The sequence below is a fragment of the Protomyctophum bolini genome (assembly GCF_963924005.1).
Source record: "Protomyctophum bolini genome assembly, chromosome: 1".
NCBI classification, from domain to species: domain Eukaryota; kingdom Metazoa; phylum Chordata; class Actinopteri; order Myctophiformes; family Myctophidae; genus Protomyctophum; species Protomyctophum bolini.
This window is the reverse complement of record NC_137862.1, coordinates 19496857-19511117: the sequence shown is the minus strand read 5'-3', so window position 1 is coordinate 19511117 and position 14261 is coordinate 19496857. Positions and strand designations below refer to the sequence as shown.

Here is a 14261-nt window from a genome sequence, read left to right as displayed (position 1 = left end):
AGCACTTTGCATACAAAGACATGCAGCTCAAACTGTATTACAGTTTAACCCATTTTGGGCAGGAACCCCTTTTGGTGTTTTAAACATTGTTATAATTTAGCTATTGAAAAATAGCAGATCTACAAGCTCGTAGCGCATGTAGATCTATTTTTGAAAAATCGTGAAAATATTTATTTCAGAAAACTGGAGGATTTAGAAGAATTCTTTTACATTTCGAGGTCAGGCCCTAAATGGGTTAAGTGAAGATGAAGACAGGTTAAAAAGAAATGTAACAAATAACAATTGAAATTAAGTAATTGAAACTAAAGTAGTATAGCAAGGATAATAACAAAATGTAGTAGGACATGTGTAAAGAAAATAGGGTAAAAATATATACCGGAAATTTACTGTAAAACAACAAAAAATACTTTTTCTGACTTTCAGAAGAATAACTCACCACATATAGCATTCTTCCAGCGTGTAACAGGGCATATCTCACAATGAAGCTGTTTCCCTGCATAGTATCTCCCATTGAACTTGACAGCGGCATCTCTACACTGCTCCTCCCTTAAAGAAAACGAGACAGAATGGGTTTTAGGCTAATGTTTATAATTTTATTATTTACATTTACATCATTTACATGATCAATAGTAAAAGAGTTGGAAGTTGGCTTACGTGTCAAACTGGACATAAACATTTCCTCTCAAGTGTGGTTCAAAGTTGCAGCTGACCTAAATAAATATACAAAAATAAATGATACAGGGCATATTTCTTCCACATAATTTCTTAATGAAATACATAAAGAAATGTGTAGTGTTCTTCTAAAACAGAGATCTTGTTTCACATCGTTCTCACGTTACTGTGTCTTCTTACCTTAAACTGCCGCACCTTGCCGACACTTTTGAACTCTGGTACGACATCATGGTAGAACTCCAGGAAATACTCCTGGAGATCTTCCTCACTGTGCTCCAAACATGCATCTGTGTCATAGTCGTCACGGCGACACTGCTCCATGCCAAACGTCACAAACATGGCACGGATCATCAGAGTAGGGCTGGATGCAGGTTGGACGTGTTTACGAGAACACCTGCAGAACAACAGCAGTGTAGATTACGCTTGTTCAATAATTGTTTTTACCATGCTCACAATTAGCCTTACTCATGGACCAGAGCTACATCCCTACCTGCTTTCTCTGCACCATTTAAGGCCGTTTCCAAATGTTAAAATGTAAAAGACCAATATTATGATGAAGAAAACAAGATGTTAAGACCGCTAAAACAAATAAAGTTTACCTTCAGAAAAAGCGTTGTTTATGGCTTCTGAATGTAGGTCTTTTAACATGTAAACCCATAAAGACAAACCTACGCACCATGGGTGACCAGGCCTTCTGCTCGGTCGCCCCCGAACTGTGGAACGCTCTCCCCGCCCACCTGAGATCCCCACAGTCGGTCGACACTTTTTATAGCCTTGCCCTTATGTTTTAAATGTTCCTGTTCTATTAGATGTTTTTAATGGTGTGTTGTTTCTTCCGCTTTTATTCATTTATTGTAGCACTTTGAGATTCTGTTGAATATAAAGTGCGTTATAAATAAAATGCATTATTATTATTATTATGTAATGTCTATGGAGTGAAGTCACGTCAACACCACTAGGTCTGGAAAGGGGGTGTGGAAAGGGGGCGGGGAATGGCTGTAAGACAGGCCTATTGTCAATGCGGTACTTGTAAGAGACAGTCAGAAAATCATAATCGGCCCCTGGCAATGATAGTTTTGTCGAACAAGCCTAGAGTAGCTGCAAATATAACAAGGATGGTATTTCTGTTTGGAAATCTTTCATTCTCACTACATACTACTTTCATAAAAAATGACGACAGTCATATTATCATATCTGGGTGGCGGTGGCTCAGGGGTAGAGTGCCCGGATGGTAACCGTAAGGTTGCCAGTTCGAACCCGGCTCCCCCAGAGTTAGTGTCGAAGTGTCCTTGAGCAAGACACTGAACCCCTAATTGCTCCTGATGTGCTGGTTGGTGCCTTGCATGGTTTCCGCCGCCATCGGTGTATGAATGTGTGTGTGAATGGGTGAATTGAGGCACAATCTATGTAAAGCGCCTTGGATAAAGGCGCTATATAAATGCACCATTTACCCGTTCTTATCACCGGCACCGCTCACTGTCTGTGACTTGAAGTTTCATCCAACAGCACATGAGATCATTTAACGTAGATGGTTTGACTATTCATGCTGTTCAGACGACGGGTTGCTTTCTCAGCAAGCAACCCATCCCATTCGCACAACGGCGAATATACAGCAGCATTCCCATTCGTCATTCAGACGATGGGTTGCTTGCTGTCCCATTGGCTTAGAGGTAGCCTAGAGACGAGGCAGCCATTCAGGACAAAGTTGTCAAAGCCAACACGACAGACCATAATAGACCAGCTGTGCTTCACAGCAGCTGTAAAAAGTATGAATCTCATTAAATAAAACAAAAATAAAAACCCTAAATGTACCTGTCTCCAAATCGACATGCTCCTGTCTTGAGAAAGAAGGGGCAGTTGGCTATGTCCCTTTCGGTTCCATAGTTTACAGAGTTCTCTTTCACTGGAGCCTCAGGATTCATCCATGGACCTCCATTCTCTAGCTACAAGAAAGTACATAGTGATTTCGTAATTATTAAGGTGGCATCTCAGTGTTTCCTTTTCCACAAAGATTGACAAACCTGCAGACATTTTCCACAATAGGTAGGTACCTTATGAAGACAACTTTGCAGTAGCTTTTCTGAAGAAATCTGTGTTTTAAATAGTTTGGTTTCAATTGTAAATGTTCCTGATTCCACTAAAATCCACTTTTCTGTGTAAAAACGTTAAAATAACAAAATAAAAAATGACAACAAAGGAATAATACAGCAAACAGTGCAAAAGCAGGAGTATTAGTACCTGACTCTCAGCTTGGTCCAACATTTTCTGAACAGCCTCCTACAAATGGTGTAAAGACACGGCTAGTGAAAAATGTGTTGGGGTCAACATGGCATATCTGTTACTGCACGTTAAGATTACATTCACGAGTACTGTGGAACAGGAAAAGGCACCATTTCTGTTTCAGGAAGTTAATAGACAACAGAGTTAGACACTTGGGAGTTGTTCACAAAGAACCACTTGTAAAAGATACATCCATGTCCTGAGAGTTGAGATGTTGATGGCAAGAGTGTTTCTTTTTGTGTAAATCTTAGTTAAGGAAGAAGATGGATGTTTATGCCCTCAGTCAAGGAAAAGAGAATAGTGTATAAGGCAATAACATTTATGTCAACAAAAACATATATATTCCCCATAATAGAGCTTTTACATACTAGTAATTATGGAGTTATGTTAATCATTTAAATCTCATGAAAAGTCCACTGGGTCAAAGCAGAAGAGGATATATATTTCTCATTGTTTCTATCCTCCAGGAGCCCGTTTCACCTCTCTCTCTCTCTTCTCCTGTTGCTTTTGTTCTCTGTCATCCTCTTCTTTTTTCTGCTGTGCCTCCCACTCCTCTTTTATCCTCCGCTGTGAACACAAGGGAAAGTGGAGCTGGTGAAAGCAATGATCATATTTTTTCCTTTTTTTTTTTACATACAGACAAATTGCGACAATGTAAACAAAACCTACACATCAAAGACAAAACGTCTTTGATGTGTAGTGAGAAGATCTACATTACCTCCTCCTCCTCTTTTCTCTGCCTGGCAGTCTCCTCCCTCTCATGCCTGAGAGTAAACTCATCCTGTGCGAGCCTTTCCCTTTCCAGCCAAACCGCATGTAGCCTCTGTCTGTGAAGATGTCAACATAACAAGGTTATCTGCATCAGTGGTTCCCAAATATTTTAATTTCAAAGGACACCCATAACTCTGAGTGTACAAATGGAACCATGGTTCCAGTTCTGGAAAACCCCCCAAGGAACACAAAAGGTCTCTGGACCACTTGAGAACTGTGCATGAAATTCGTTAAAACCTACCTTTCCTTTTCAGCAGCCTCTTCCTCATCGACTGCATCGCTTTCTTCATCTTCTTCACCTAAAGGTTGTTACCAAGACAGTGTTACATCAACTGTTGTTCATCAACCATATATCAATACATTACATACAAATTGATATAACTCATAAAGTCCATACCTTGTCCTCTGGCTCGGGCCAAGGCTTGCCGTTTGCGTTTCCGCCTCTCTTTCTTCAAAAGAGCCTTGCGTTGCTTTTGGCTGAATGGAAGATAAACTTATGTTAGGTAGTTTCATTTATTGTCCACAATGTCTTCGGTCACATAACAGTAACAACAAAACAGCACTTACAATACACTAACACTTATCTTGATAACAAAAAGCAGGACAACAGTGACAAATACATTAAAAATCACACCCGTGTGACCTGAGTGGTGGAACTCCCCTCTCCCCCTGCCTCTCTCTCATTAGCAGGCAACAGTGCAGCACTATCTCTCTCCCTCTGTTTCTGGCACAACAGCGCCACTTTTACCCCTACTGGTACTCTAAACATAGTAACAGTCACATAGGTAAGCATTGCCGTTCCTTGGAGTGGTTGTACCACTCAAAAACAGATTCAACGAGACATGGTGTCATTTAGTGCCTTAATGGCATTAGGAATGAAGGGATTTAACCAGAGGGAAGTAGTTCGAACTCCCTGCGGAGTGGATGAGAGGGGTCAATTGCTATTTTGTATTTTGACAAAATAGCCTTTTTTCCGAAGTACTTGCTTGTTACTTACTTACTTACTTGTACTTAATTGTTTCTGTCTCTTCTCAATGATTTTTGAGGCTAGGTTCACTATTCGCTGCAGCTTGCTTCTTCCTTTTATATTAAAATTGGCATACCACATTGTCATGTTAAAAGGTTCTTATAGAATATAGACTGTTTCCATAATATGCTTGCTCACTCTAAAGGAGTTGAGCTTGCGTAGTAGGTGGAGGCGTTGGTTACAGGAAACTTGGATTATGGCAAAAAAGGTGTGCTTTTTGAGTCCATCATCTTAAACATTAAGACGCAATTTTGTGTCGCAATTTTACGTGAAAGTTGTTCTTCAACAAGGAGTCCAGGTCAGGACCTCTCGGGTGTCTTCAGTTACTACAGGGAGGTAGCAACATTTTGTCTGATATAGGGACATTGATTGTTTCTTCCTTCTTTTTTTAATTAAAATGTGTAGTCTGAAACTACACATTGATATGACTCCACCATTAGCAAAGAGAATGTTTAAACAAACAAAAAATAATGATTATGAACTGACAAATGACTCCATGAAGCATCACTTGGACACAGACAATCCATATGTACTAAAAAGAACGACTTGTATTGTGGAATACTTCCTCTCTCAAATGTTAACAGATGAGACACTTTTGTGAGCTTTGTGAGTTTATCAAGTTGTTGTCTTGGATAAAGACTATCATAGTTGATATATTTGATAAAATACACAATAGTCTTGACTCTTGATCCAAGGCTAATCAAGTTGCAACTTAATTGCATAGACGGCTGTCTCAAAAATATATGCAACACAAAACTAAGTACATCAGTGGGGGTCCGGACGACACGTGCGTAAAAAGCGATTTTAAATACCACTAACCTCGATGATGAAGCAGAGGCCAGCGAAGCCATGGATGATGCCATTTGAACAAGGCTAATGATAGCTAACAGCTCGGCGGTAATGATTTAACACCACTGCATCAGCATTTAGTTGAATCACAAGTTAAATATCGCATTCTTATGACCTTAATTAAAATATATGTAAACTCCGTTTAGGCCTGTGTACGTTCGTTATGTTATTATTAACATGCAATGCATGGTGATTATGTTTGTTAGCTGCACGAGTGCACACTGTCTGTCACGGTTACTGTTGTTGTTCTTCCACGAGAGCTGAGGAAGGGGTGGAGCAAATACCAAGTGCTTCCGGTTCATACCTGTTGTTTGTAAATAACATTTAAATATTTATGTAACAATGTAGGTATGTGTGATTCAGGCCAGGGAGTGGTCGAAAACTACATAAGTGAAGAAGTAATTTTGTTATATGACTAAAGATAAAGATAACCGATTTTCGATTGAAATTAAGTGTTTTTTGGCAAGTGATGGATCACACACAGGGCATAGTGGATTAACCTTTAACATGATTCCATATGGTAATTTGTCATCCATGAAAACAAAAAGCCTAGATATGCTGAAGGCTTCTAGACATTTTTCTGTAATGTACATTTTAAGAAAATGTAATTTAAAAAACCATGTTTGTTTGATAGCTACGGTAATTTACATTGTGACCAGTCAAATGTGTGTGTGTGTGTGTGTGTGTGTGTGTGTGTGTGTGTGTGTGTGTGTGTGTGTGTGTGTGTGTGTGTATTTTATAGCGATTTATTATTTTATTATTTACTATAGTCCTACTAGACCCCAAGAAATTACATCTGGCCACAAAGGATCACGTGATCTATAGTAAGAGAAATCTATGAAAATCTGGGAACTAAATCGTTACCAAGAAATTTCTTCACCAATGTGTTTCTAAATGTGTCTAATAACATGTACTAAGTTTGAAATTCAACTCCTGTGGGAAATTGAGTTATTAGCATAATATGTGACCATACCCATAACATCCTATATAAGGCCAAAAAGTCAAAATTTCATCATTCTTTAAGTAGCATGTGACATATGAAACTAGGGGGTTTTCATGATTCTGAATCCATTCCACGCATTAGTTTTTCACAAAAAACACTCCTTGGGCTAAATTAGGCCATATCCACTTCCATATGCACCAAATGTGCTGACCTCATTACGTTTGTGATGACGGCTATGGCCGTTTTCCTCCCAACGAGTGTTTTTTGTGCAAAACTAATGCTTGGAATGGATTCAGAATCATGAAAACCCCCTAGTTTCATATGTCACATGCTACTGAAAGTATTGGACTTTGGACTTTTTTTCTTTATGTTATGGGTATGGTCACATATTATGCTAATAACTCAATTTCCCCCGGGAGTTGAATTTCAAACCTTTAGTACATGTTATTAGACACCTTTAGAAACACATTGGTGAAGAAATGTCTTGGTAACGATTTAGTTCCCAGATTGGTCAAATACCTGATAAAATGCTCTACTACTGAATGTCAAACTGACATATTGAGCCTATGACAAACAGTGTGGCTTCCCACCAGTAGGCTACCTTCACATTCAGTAGATCCTGTGATATTTTGTGGGCAGATGTAATTTCTTGCGTTCTAGTAGGACTATAGTAAATAATAAAAAAATAAATTGCTATAAAGTTTTGTAAAAAAATATATATTATATATTATATTATATTATATTAATATTTAGCCCCATGCTCGAATGCCCCCGCCCCCCTGTCAAAAACAGCAAAAATCCCTAAAACGAAAGAAAGCAGCAAACAAAGAAAACAAAAATAACACTCATCTTTTACTTTCTCTAATAACATTAGAGAAAAATCTCTAAAACATGAACCTTGGTTGAAAAAAACAATTTTTTTCCTTTAAGTGTTAATTATCCTCAACGATTAGGTGACATTCTGTCATTGTGAAACATATCAAAACACAGTACTGTTTAACATGTGCAACTACAGTAAAAGAGCTTAGAGAACAGCAGTGATATTCTACTTTTTTCAGTTTTTTGTTGATTTTCCCCAAAAGCACAAAGCCAACATATCCTGTAGGAAGGCTGCCTGGTTAGGCCCAAGGCCGGACTTCTCTTTTAAGCTTAATCTATGCTCTGTCGCACTCGCAGGACAGCGTTGCACACCTAAAATAGCAGACCTACTACAATTAGGTCTGCAGAGCTTTAGCCAGGCTTTAGCCAGCAGTGTCCTCTGTTTTCCTGAGCAGACATTTCTTCCTGCTGTAGGGTGAAAGGCGGTGGGATGCAGGGCAGGCACATTTATACCCCCCTCTGTAGTTTAAACACAGATGGGAGCAGCCACCATTCTTCTGATTACACTCATTTATATCTGGAAGAGTGGAAAATTTAGTTTAGTTTATTTTGATCATCAACAGTATAACAAGTCATTACATTTCATTTCATTACATTACATTTCATTTCATTTCAAAAGCCTTAAAACTACATATGAAGGCAATGTCTCTGCTAATATACATCACGCCCAGCTGTCAACACATTGCGTTCCTGAGTTTCCTTGTTGACGTAAGCTCAGCTGGTGGTGACTCGACTCGTACTAACCACGAAACATTAAATATCAATCAAATTTAAATTAAAATAAACTTAATTAACATTCAGTTCCTATTGTGCGACGGGCAGATGCAGCAACCCCGCCTACCCGGAAATGTAGTCTCTGGGTTGTTTGACTCGTTTATAACGCTTATTTTGTTACTCTTTGGGTATATTTGTACATTTCCACCTTCAGTTGATGCTTCATATCCATATGAGTGAAAAGGCCGGGGTGAGCGGTTTATTTTTCAAACACAGTGAGGTGATCTAAATCATGTAAATAAAAAGTACATGAACCTGGGGACTGACGCCCTCTACTGACAGTGACGTCAGGACTTCGGTGCTCTATATTCAATCGATTAACTGAATAATTGAGAAGTGAGTTTGTAATATTTTCTTTTTTGTACAATATCAACAAATCAATTAACCACTTAGGCTATATTTTTCAAATATAGTGAAATATCAGTTACAAGTTCATAACATTGATGTGTTGTGATGCTTGTAGATCGCCTATTTTCATTAAGGGATTTATTTATTTATTTTAAATAATGGATTATTAACACTGTTACACCACTAGTGTGACCCTTGCTTCCTTGATCTACTGACCCTTGCAGCGGGCTCCATCTGCCTGGAGGCTGTATCCTTTAGGACAAATGCAACGATGGGAACCAGGTAGGTTGACACACTGCCACTCACACTTATTGACCTGTAGCTCCACCTCTTGGCATTCGTCTATATCTGTGTTAATACAAAGAATCAGCATACAGTACAGATATATTGCAAGTTCAATTTTCATTGCAACGTTAAAGTTGTGGGGGCTGGCTTTGCGAAAATATCTCACCTCCCACTCAAAAAGTTGCCCTTTTTTTAACCTCGTCAAACATTGCTCCAGGCAGGGTAACAAAGTAATAATGGGTATTTTTGATAATGGGTGTAGCCGTAGGAACAGGAACAGCTGTAGGACCCTGGTGAGTTGTGGCAGAGCTCCTCACAGGGACCTGTACCCTCCCTAACAGTCACTCATCTATATCTGCAGGGTCCATTTGTAAAGAAGAACACAGGGGGGCATTCTATTAACCACGTAAGCCCTACAGTATTTCATTCTACGACGAATAGCGAAAATAGCTGATCTATAAGCTCACACATCATGTTGTGACACATTGTGAGCTTGATGACAGCTATTTTTATTTTATTTTAATTATAACAGGTTTTTTTTTGCTTTGTTTTTGTTTTTTGACAAATGTTAAAATGGTAAACATTTGAATTGTCAAATTGTGATCTTATCAAATGGAGAAATTGAAATTGTATGCCCACAAAATATGTCAACTGTGCTGCATTGTGCAATTTAATGCATTGCTATTTTGGAAAAACAGAAAAGAAAGAACATTTTCTACTTTCTGCACTGGATCAAGGCAGATGGAAATGAAACATGTGTATACAGTATACTTTATTATATTAAAATGAACCCAATTATTTTGTTTCTTAGCCATTAGCCATTAGTAAGCAACACAACATAGACAAAATATTATGTAGCTTTTAACCTTGACAGTGGCCATCTGTGGTGTGCAGGCTGTAGCCAGCAGGGCACTGGCAGTAGAAGCTTCCAGGAGTGTTAACACAACCAAACACACAACCTGTTACAGCTGCTGGCAGCAGGCATTCATCCACATCTGCAGGAGGAGGATGATAGCGGTTTAAAGAACAGTATGTATATTGGCCGTATTCACGTCACAGCCATTTTGCTCTTCAGTTATACTTTAGTTAAGGGGAACCGTGTGAATGTGGTCTATGAAAATAAATTATGTAAACACAATTGCAGCCCACAGACCCATACTGTACATGCCAGCCAGATAAACACACACAGTACCTGTGCAGGAAGTATAGTCGCGTGCAAGCTGATAGCCCTCATCACAGCTGCACTTAAAAGAGCCATACGTGTTGACACACTTCTGATGACACTGGTGCTGCCCCTCAACACACTCATCTAAATCTACACACAGACACACACACACACACACGCACGCACGCACGCACGCATGCACACACGCACACACACACACACACACACACACACACACACACACACACACACACACACACACACACGTGCGCGCACGCACACCACAGAAATATCTGTACAGTGAGATGAAGGGAAATAGCAACAGACATACCTAGACATGCTGAATGAAGATCACTTGTCAGATGTTTTTGTGCTGCTAGGGCCTGTACTGAGCTGACCATGAAGCAGATGTTTTGTCAATTATCTTTTCATCTCTACCTTGTCATTGGGGAGACAGGCTGGATGTTCACTGCCCAGTGTCACCTGTACTGTTCTTGGCCTGCTATCACAGTTTTTATCAAACATTTTCATGTCAAGGACCACCATCTAATTGTTTCTAATTCTTTTGAAAATAGCAGATTTATAGGCTCACACTTAATTGTAAGTATAATAAACAAGACTACAACAACTACATTGTTTGTGGTCTGGTTCATATATATCTGGATCATATATATGTGTATGTTTTTCAGTCTATTACACTTTAAAGTAACTTCCCCCAACATTACTAAATGATAGCATGATAAAGTGTGTCCAGAAATTGTGTTTTAGAAAGCAGCAACACAACTCACCTAGACACATGGGAGTGACTCCACTCCATACGCCGCCCTGGTGGCAGTAGCTGTGTATGTCTCCGTTAGCCAGGGTGTAACCTGGATAGCAAGTGTACTGGATGTAATGTTTATAGTCCGTGGGACCTGGGTTCACTACATTCCTAAAAAAGAAGGTTCCATGGGCAGGTACAGGCGGGTATGGACACACAGGGCGTCTTCCACTGCTCAATGTCAGTGCAAGTAGATTGACGGTGACATTGATCCTGAGGTTGGGGTATTCTATTTTTTTTTCAACATTGTCTTTATTTTCCTTTTTTACACACAAATGACAATACAAATAGGGGTATTCTATTTGATGGGTCGGCTGTTGGTCAGAGGTGGTCTGAGAGGGTGGGGTTACATTGACATTGGAGCGGATGGAGGTACGGCCCACAGTAGTGAAGGCAGAAGTGGACGGAAGAGCAGTTGTTGCGGAGTAAGCTGAGGAGAGAGATGGCATGAGAGAAGATGATGAAGTAAAGTCCTGCCGTGAGATTGAGGAAGTGTGGCCGGTGGAGGGAGTCGTAGATCCAGAGTATGGACGTTGTGTTTGTTGCATTCTATTAGGCTGTCGTTTAACCGGTGGTTCTGTTGTGCTCTGAATTAGATCCAGCAGCTTCATACCCTCTGACTCTGCCTGTCCATCCTGGCCTGAATGCACCACAGGACCTGCCTTTGTGGACCTCTCATCCAAGAAAAGATAGTTTGGGACATCTTCATTAACGGGAGACCCAGTCACAAATGCAGATGCAGGCACACGATCCTGGCTTTGCAAGCTGGACACTTTTTCACCACCAAGCACCAGGAAGACTGATGTGGAAGCTTGGGTTTGCACTGACACCACTGTGTCTGCTGCTAGAGCACCGTTTGTGACTGCAATCGGAGCTGATGTTAGAATCCTTGAAGATGGTGCGGGTGAGACAGTAGGAGTAGGAGATGGCTCTGATTCAGTGGTTACCTGCGTTGCAGGAGTCAAAGGCATTTGGAAAGACTCTGTTCCTCTATTTCCATTCTCCATGTCTTCGAGTGAATGGTCTGCCACTGAGTCGTTCTTAACAGTTCCTCTGTCTGGTAGGACAATGCTCGATATCACAGCTCCCTCTTCGGCTCCAGAATTTCTTTCCATTTTTCTCTGGATGTGAACTCCAGGATGAAGTAAACGGGTCGCCTCTTTGAGGGGGATTTCAGCCTTGGGGTATTGAACCCATTCCTTCAGGTGGAATTGATGGCTGGACATTTTACTGCCCTCGCCATTTGGGGTTTGCAATGGTATGTTAGATGATGAGTCAAATTTGTGGTAGGCAGTGTTGAGGAGGGTGTCATAGAGAGAGTGTCGCTGGGGGTTAACCACCACGGGAGCCTGGGCGTTATGACCATTCTGCTGCCTGTATGGCTTCTGCACAGCTGGCAGTGAAGCAGAGCTCATCATGTCAGATTCTGGTAGGAGGAATTTCAGTTAACATTTCAGTTAAAGTACTGCAGTGGAACGAGATGAGAACAAATTAACAATAGTGGTTCTCAAAGTTTTTAATTTCAAGGAATCCCAATAATTGTGAGTGTACAAATGGAACCAAATGAACCCTTACGGTCCGTTTGGTTCCATTTGTACACTCCTAGTTATATAAGCAAGCACATACTCTCACACACGCAATTGCGACAGCAAGTCGCATTTACTATGAAAACGTGCATTTCCCGTCAGTCCATCCGTCCGTTAGTCACCCAACGCCTCCATATATGGCCATGCCTCGTGACATCACGTGACATCATCAGTGATCTCTATGAGCATATATGTAGTCGCAACATAGACGACATTGCCAGGGGCCCTTTCCCCATATATGGGAATGTCAATATATGGCCATATCATTTCCCGTTGATTCGTTCATCACCTATATCTGCATATATGGAGCCGGCCAGCAACTCTACATCTGACTTCAAACCCTCCATACTGTATATTGATCCCTCCCCACCCGTCCTTCCTGTTCTGACATTCCATATATTGATCTGACCTCATCAAACCCTGTACACTCAAGACACGCTCCATATATGGCCACTACATTATTCATTCCATATGTTGATCTGACCCCCCCATGCCAAAGCGCCAGCACTCGCCCAGCAGTCTGCCGTCTCCCAGGTGGATGCGTGCACGCAACCTCGCCCTTTAGGCGAGGATATTACTGGTATTAATATGTTATCAATACCTTTGCAGACAGGCTTGGTGCCATTCCAGGCGTGACCCTTGCAGTATAACGTTGAGGGACCCTGGAGCTTAAAGCCACTGTCACAGCTGAACGTTGCCCAGGAGACATCCTCATTCACACTGCTGGTCCCATGAACCAGGGTCCCTGGACTGGGACAACCTGAGCCTTTGGCAGTGGGATAAAACACAGTTTGAGCAATAAGACAGTAATACTTTAAGCATTCATTTCCTCAGGTATAAGAACTAGGCTTAAAGATTATAACAATGATTAGCCACTTAATCCCTATTTCATACTGTACTTTCATACAGCGGGGAAAGTAGCCAATCTACATTATTACAAAATAGGGTTGCCTGTTAAAAGTTAAAAGTGTACAATTATCAGAAAAAAACTTTCAAGTGTGATTTGCCTCATTCAGTATATGAATATAATATAATCATGGAAAGTATGAAAGGATAAGAGCAATTAATACAATCACACCTACTCACCGACACAGGCTGGGAGTTCCCTAGACCAGTGCCCAGACACGCAGCTGTTAGTGCGATATCCGTGGAGCTTGTAACCAGGATCACAGCTGAATATGACAAGCAGTCCTCCGTAACGGAAAAACGTCCGTCCGTTTTCCAGGTGTCCGAATCCACTGCATCGCTCAGCTCTGTGTACTACTGAGGAACCAGTTCTACCGTCAAAACACACCTCGCATCATGTCTGGAGGAGCTGCTCTGAAATCCATTGCCTCTTACACGGAGGGCAGAATTAGAAATGCTACAAAACCAGTTTCATAACAAGGTCCATTATTTATTGGGCATTTGACCGGACCAACATTTGATGACATTTTGCCTCTCAGATCCAAAACTTAGAATATTTTGTTGTCATTGGATAAGATTTTGTCCACAATTCCATGCTGTATTGATGTTGGTGCCATGGCCCATGGGGAACAGGCAAATGTTGATCAAAATAACAATTCTTCTACATTCTCTAGTGTAGACTTCTTGTAAATTAAGTAATGCAGATGTTTAACTGTTCAAATGAAACCATTTGTTTTCATTTTACGCTCTCAAGAGTTAAAGATCTAACAAGGGTCTACTGTACTAAAATGAAATGAACTCCATAACACATACCTGGAGCACAGCTGCAGAGGAGAGTGACTGCCATGGTGGCCATCAGCAAGCCTGTTGGAGCTCCCATGGAGAGTAACAGAGAGGTGCACGGACCGCACCACACTGCCGTGCTATCCACATGCCTGCCTGGGATAGCACTCAGG

The 14261-nt window shown here is 40.8% G+C and overlaps 2 protein-coding genes across 3 annotated transcripts in view; both read right to left on the bottom strand.

Annotated features, from left to right (window-relative positions):
* The window catches only part of zrsr2 (zinc finger (CCCH type), RNA-binding motif and serine/arginine rich 2), an 80733-nt gene that overhangs the window by 1816 nt on the left and 64656 nt on the right, over positions 1-14261 (bottom strand). The window contains exons 2-11 of the mRNA XM_080772003.1: positions 5570-5824; positions 4121-4200; positions 3965-4022; positions 3671-3779; positions 3433-3519; positions 2911-2949; positions 2485-2615; positions 853-1066; positions 655-710; positions 437-546 (exon numbers count right to left, since the gene is read on the bottom strand). Coding sequence (XP_080628129.1) covers positions 437-546; positions 655-710; positions 853-1066; positions 2485-2615; positions 2911-2949; positions 3433-3519; positions 3671-3779; positions 3965-4022; positions 4121-4200; positions 5570-5613 — 928 coding nt within the window. The 5' untranslated portion in view covers positions 5614-5824. The remainder of the gene's footprint in view (positions 1-436; positions 547-654; positions 711-852; positions 1067-2484; positions 2616-2910; positions 2950-3432; positions 3520-3670; positions 3780-3964; positions 4023-4120; positions 4201-5569; positions 5825-14261) is intronic.
* LOC308314305 (uncharacterized protein) lies at positions 7480-14233 on the bottom strand. Of its 2 annotated transcripts, none has more exons than XM_080761868.1 (8): positions 14119-14233; positions 13486-13662; positions 13001-13165; positions 10782-12239; positions 10021-10143; positions 9695-9823; positions 8760-8891; positions 7480-7938 (listed from the first exon to the last, which is right to left on the bottom strand). In XM_080761868.1, the coding sequence occupies exons 1-8, from the start codon at positions 14183-14185 to the stop codon at positions 7784-7786; spliced, it is 2406 nt and encodes an 801-aa protein (XP_080617994.1). In that variant the 5' UTR covers positions 14186-14233; the 3' UTR covers positions 7480-7783. The 2 variants fall into 2 exon arrangements, with proteins under 2 accessions (XP_080617994.1, XP_080617995.1); XM_080761869.1 differs by having other exon boundaries at positions 13486-13659; positions 14119-14201.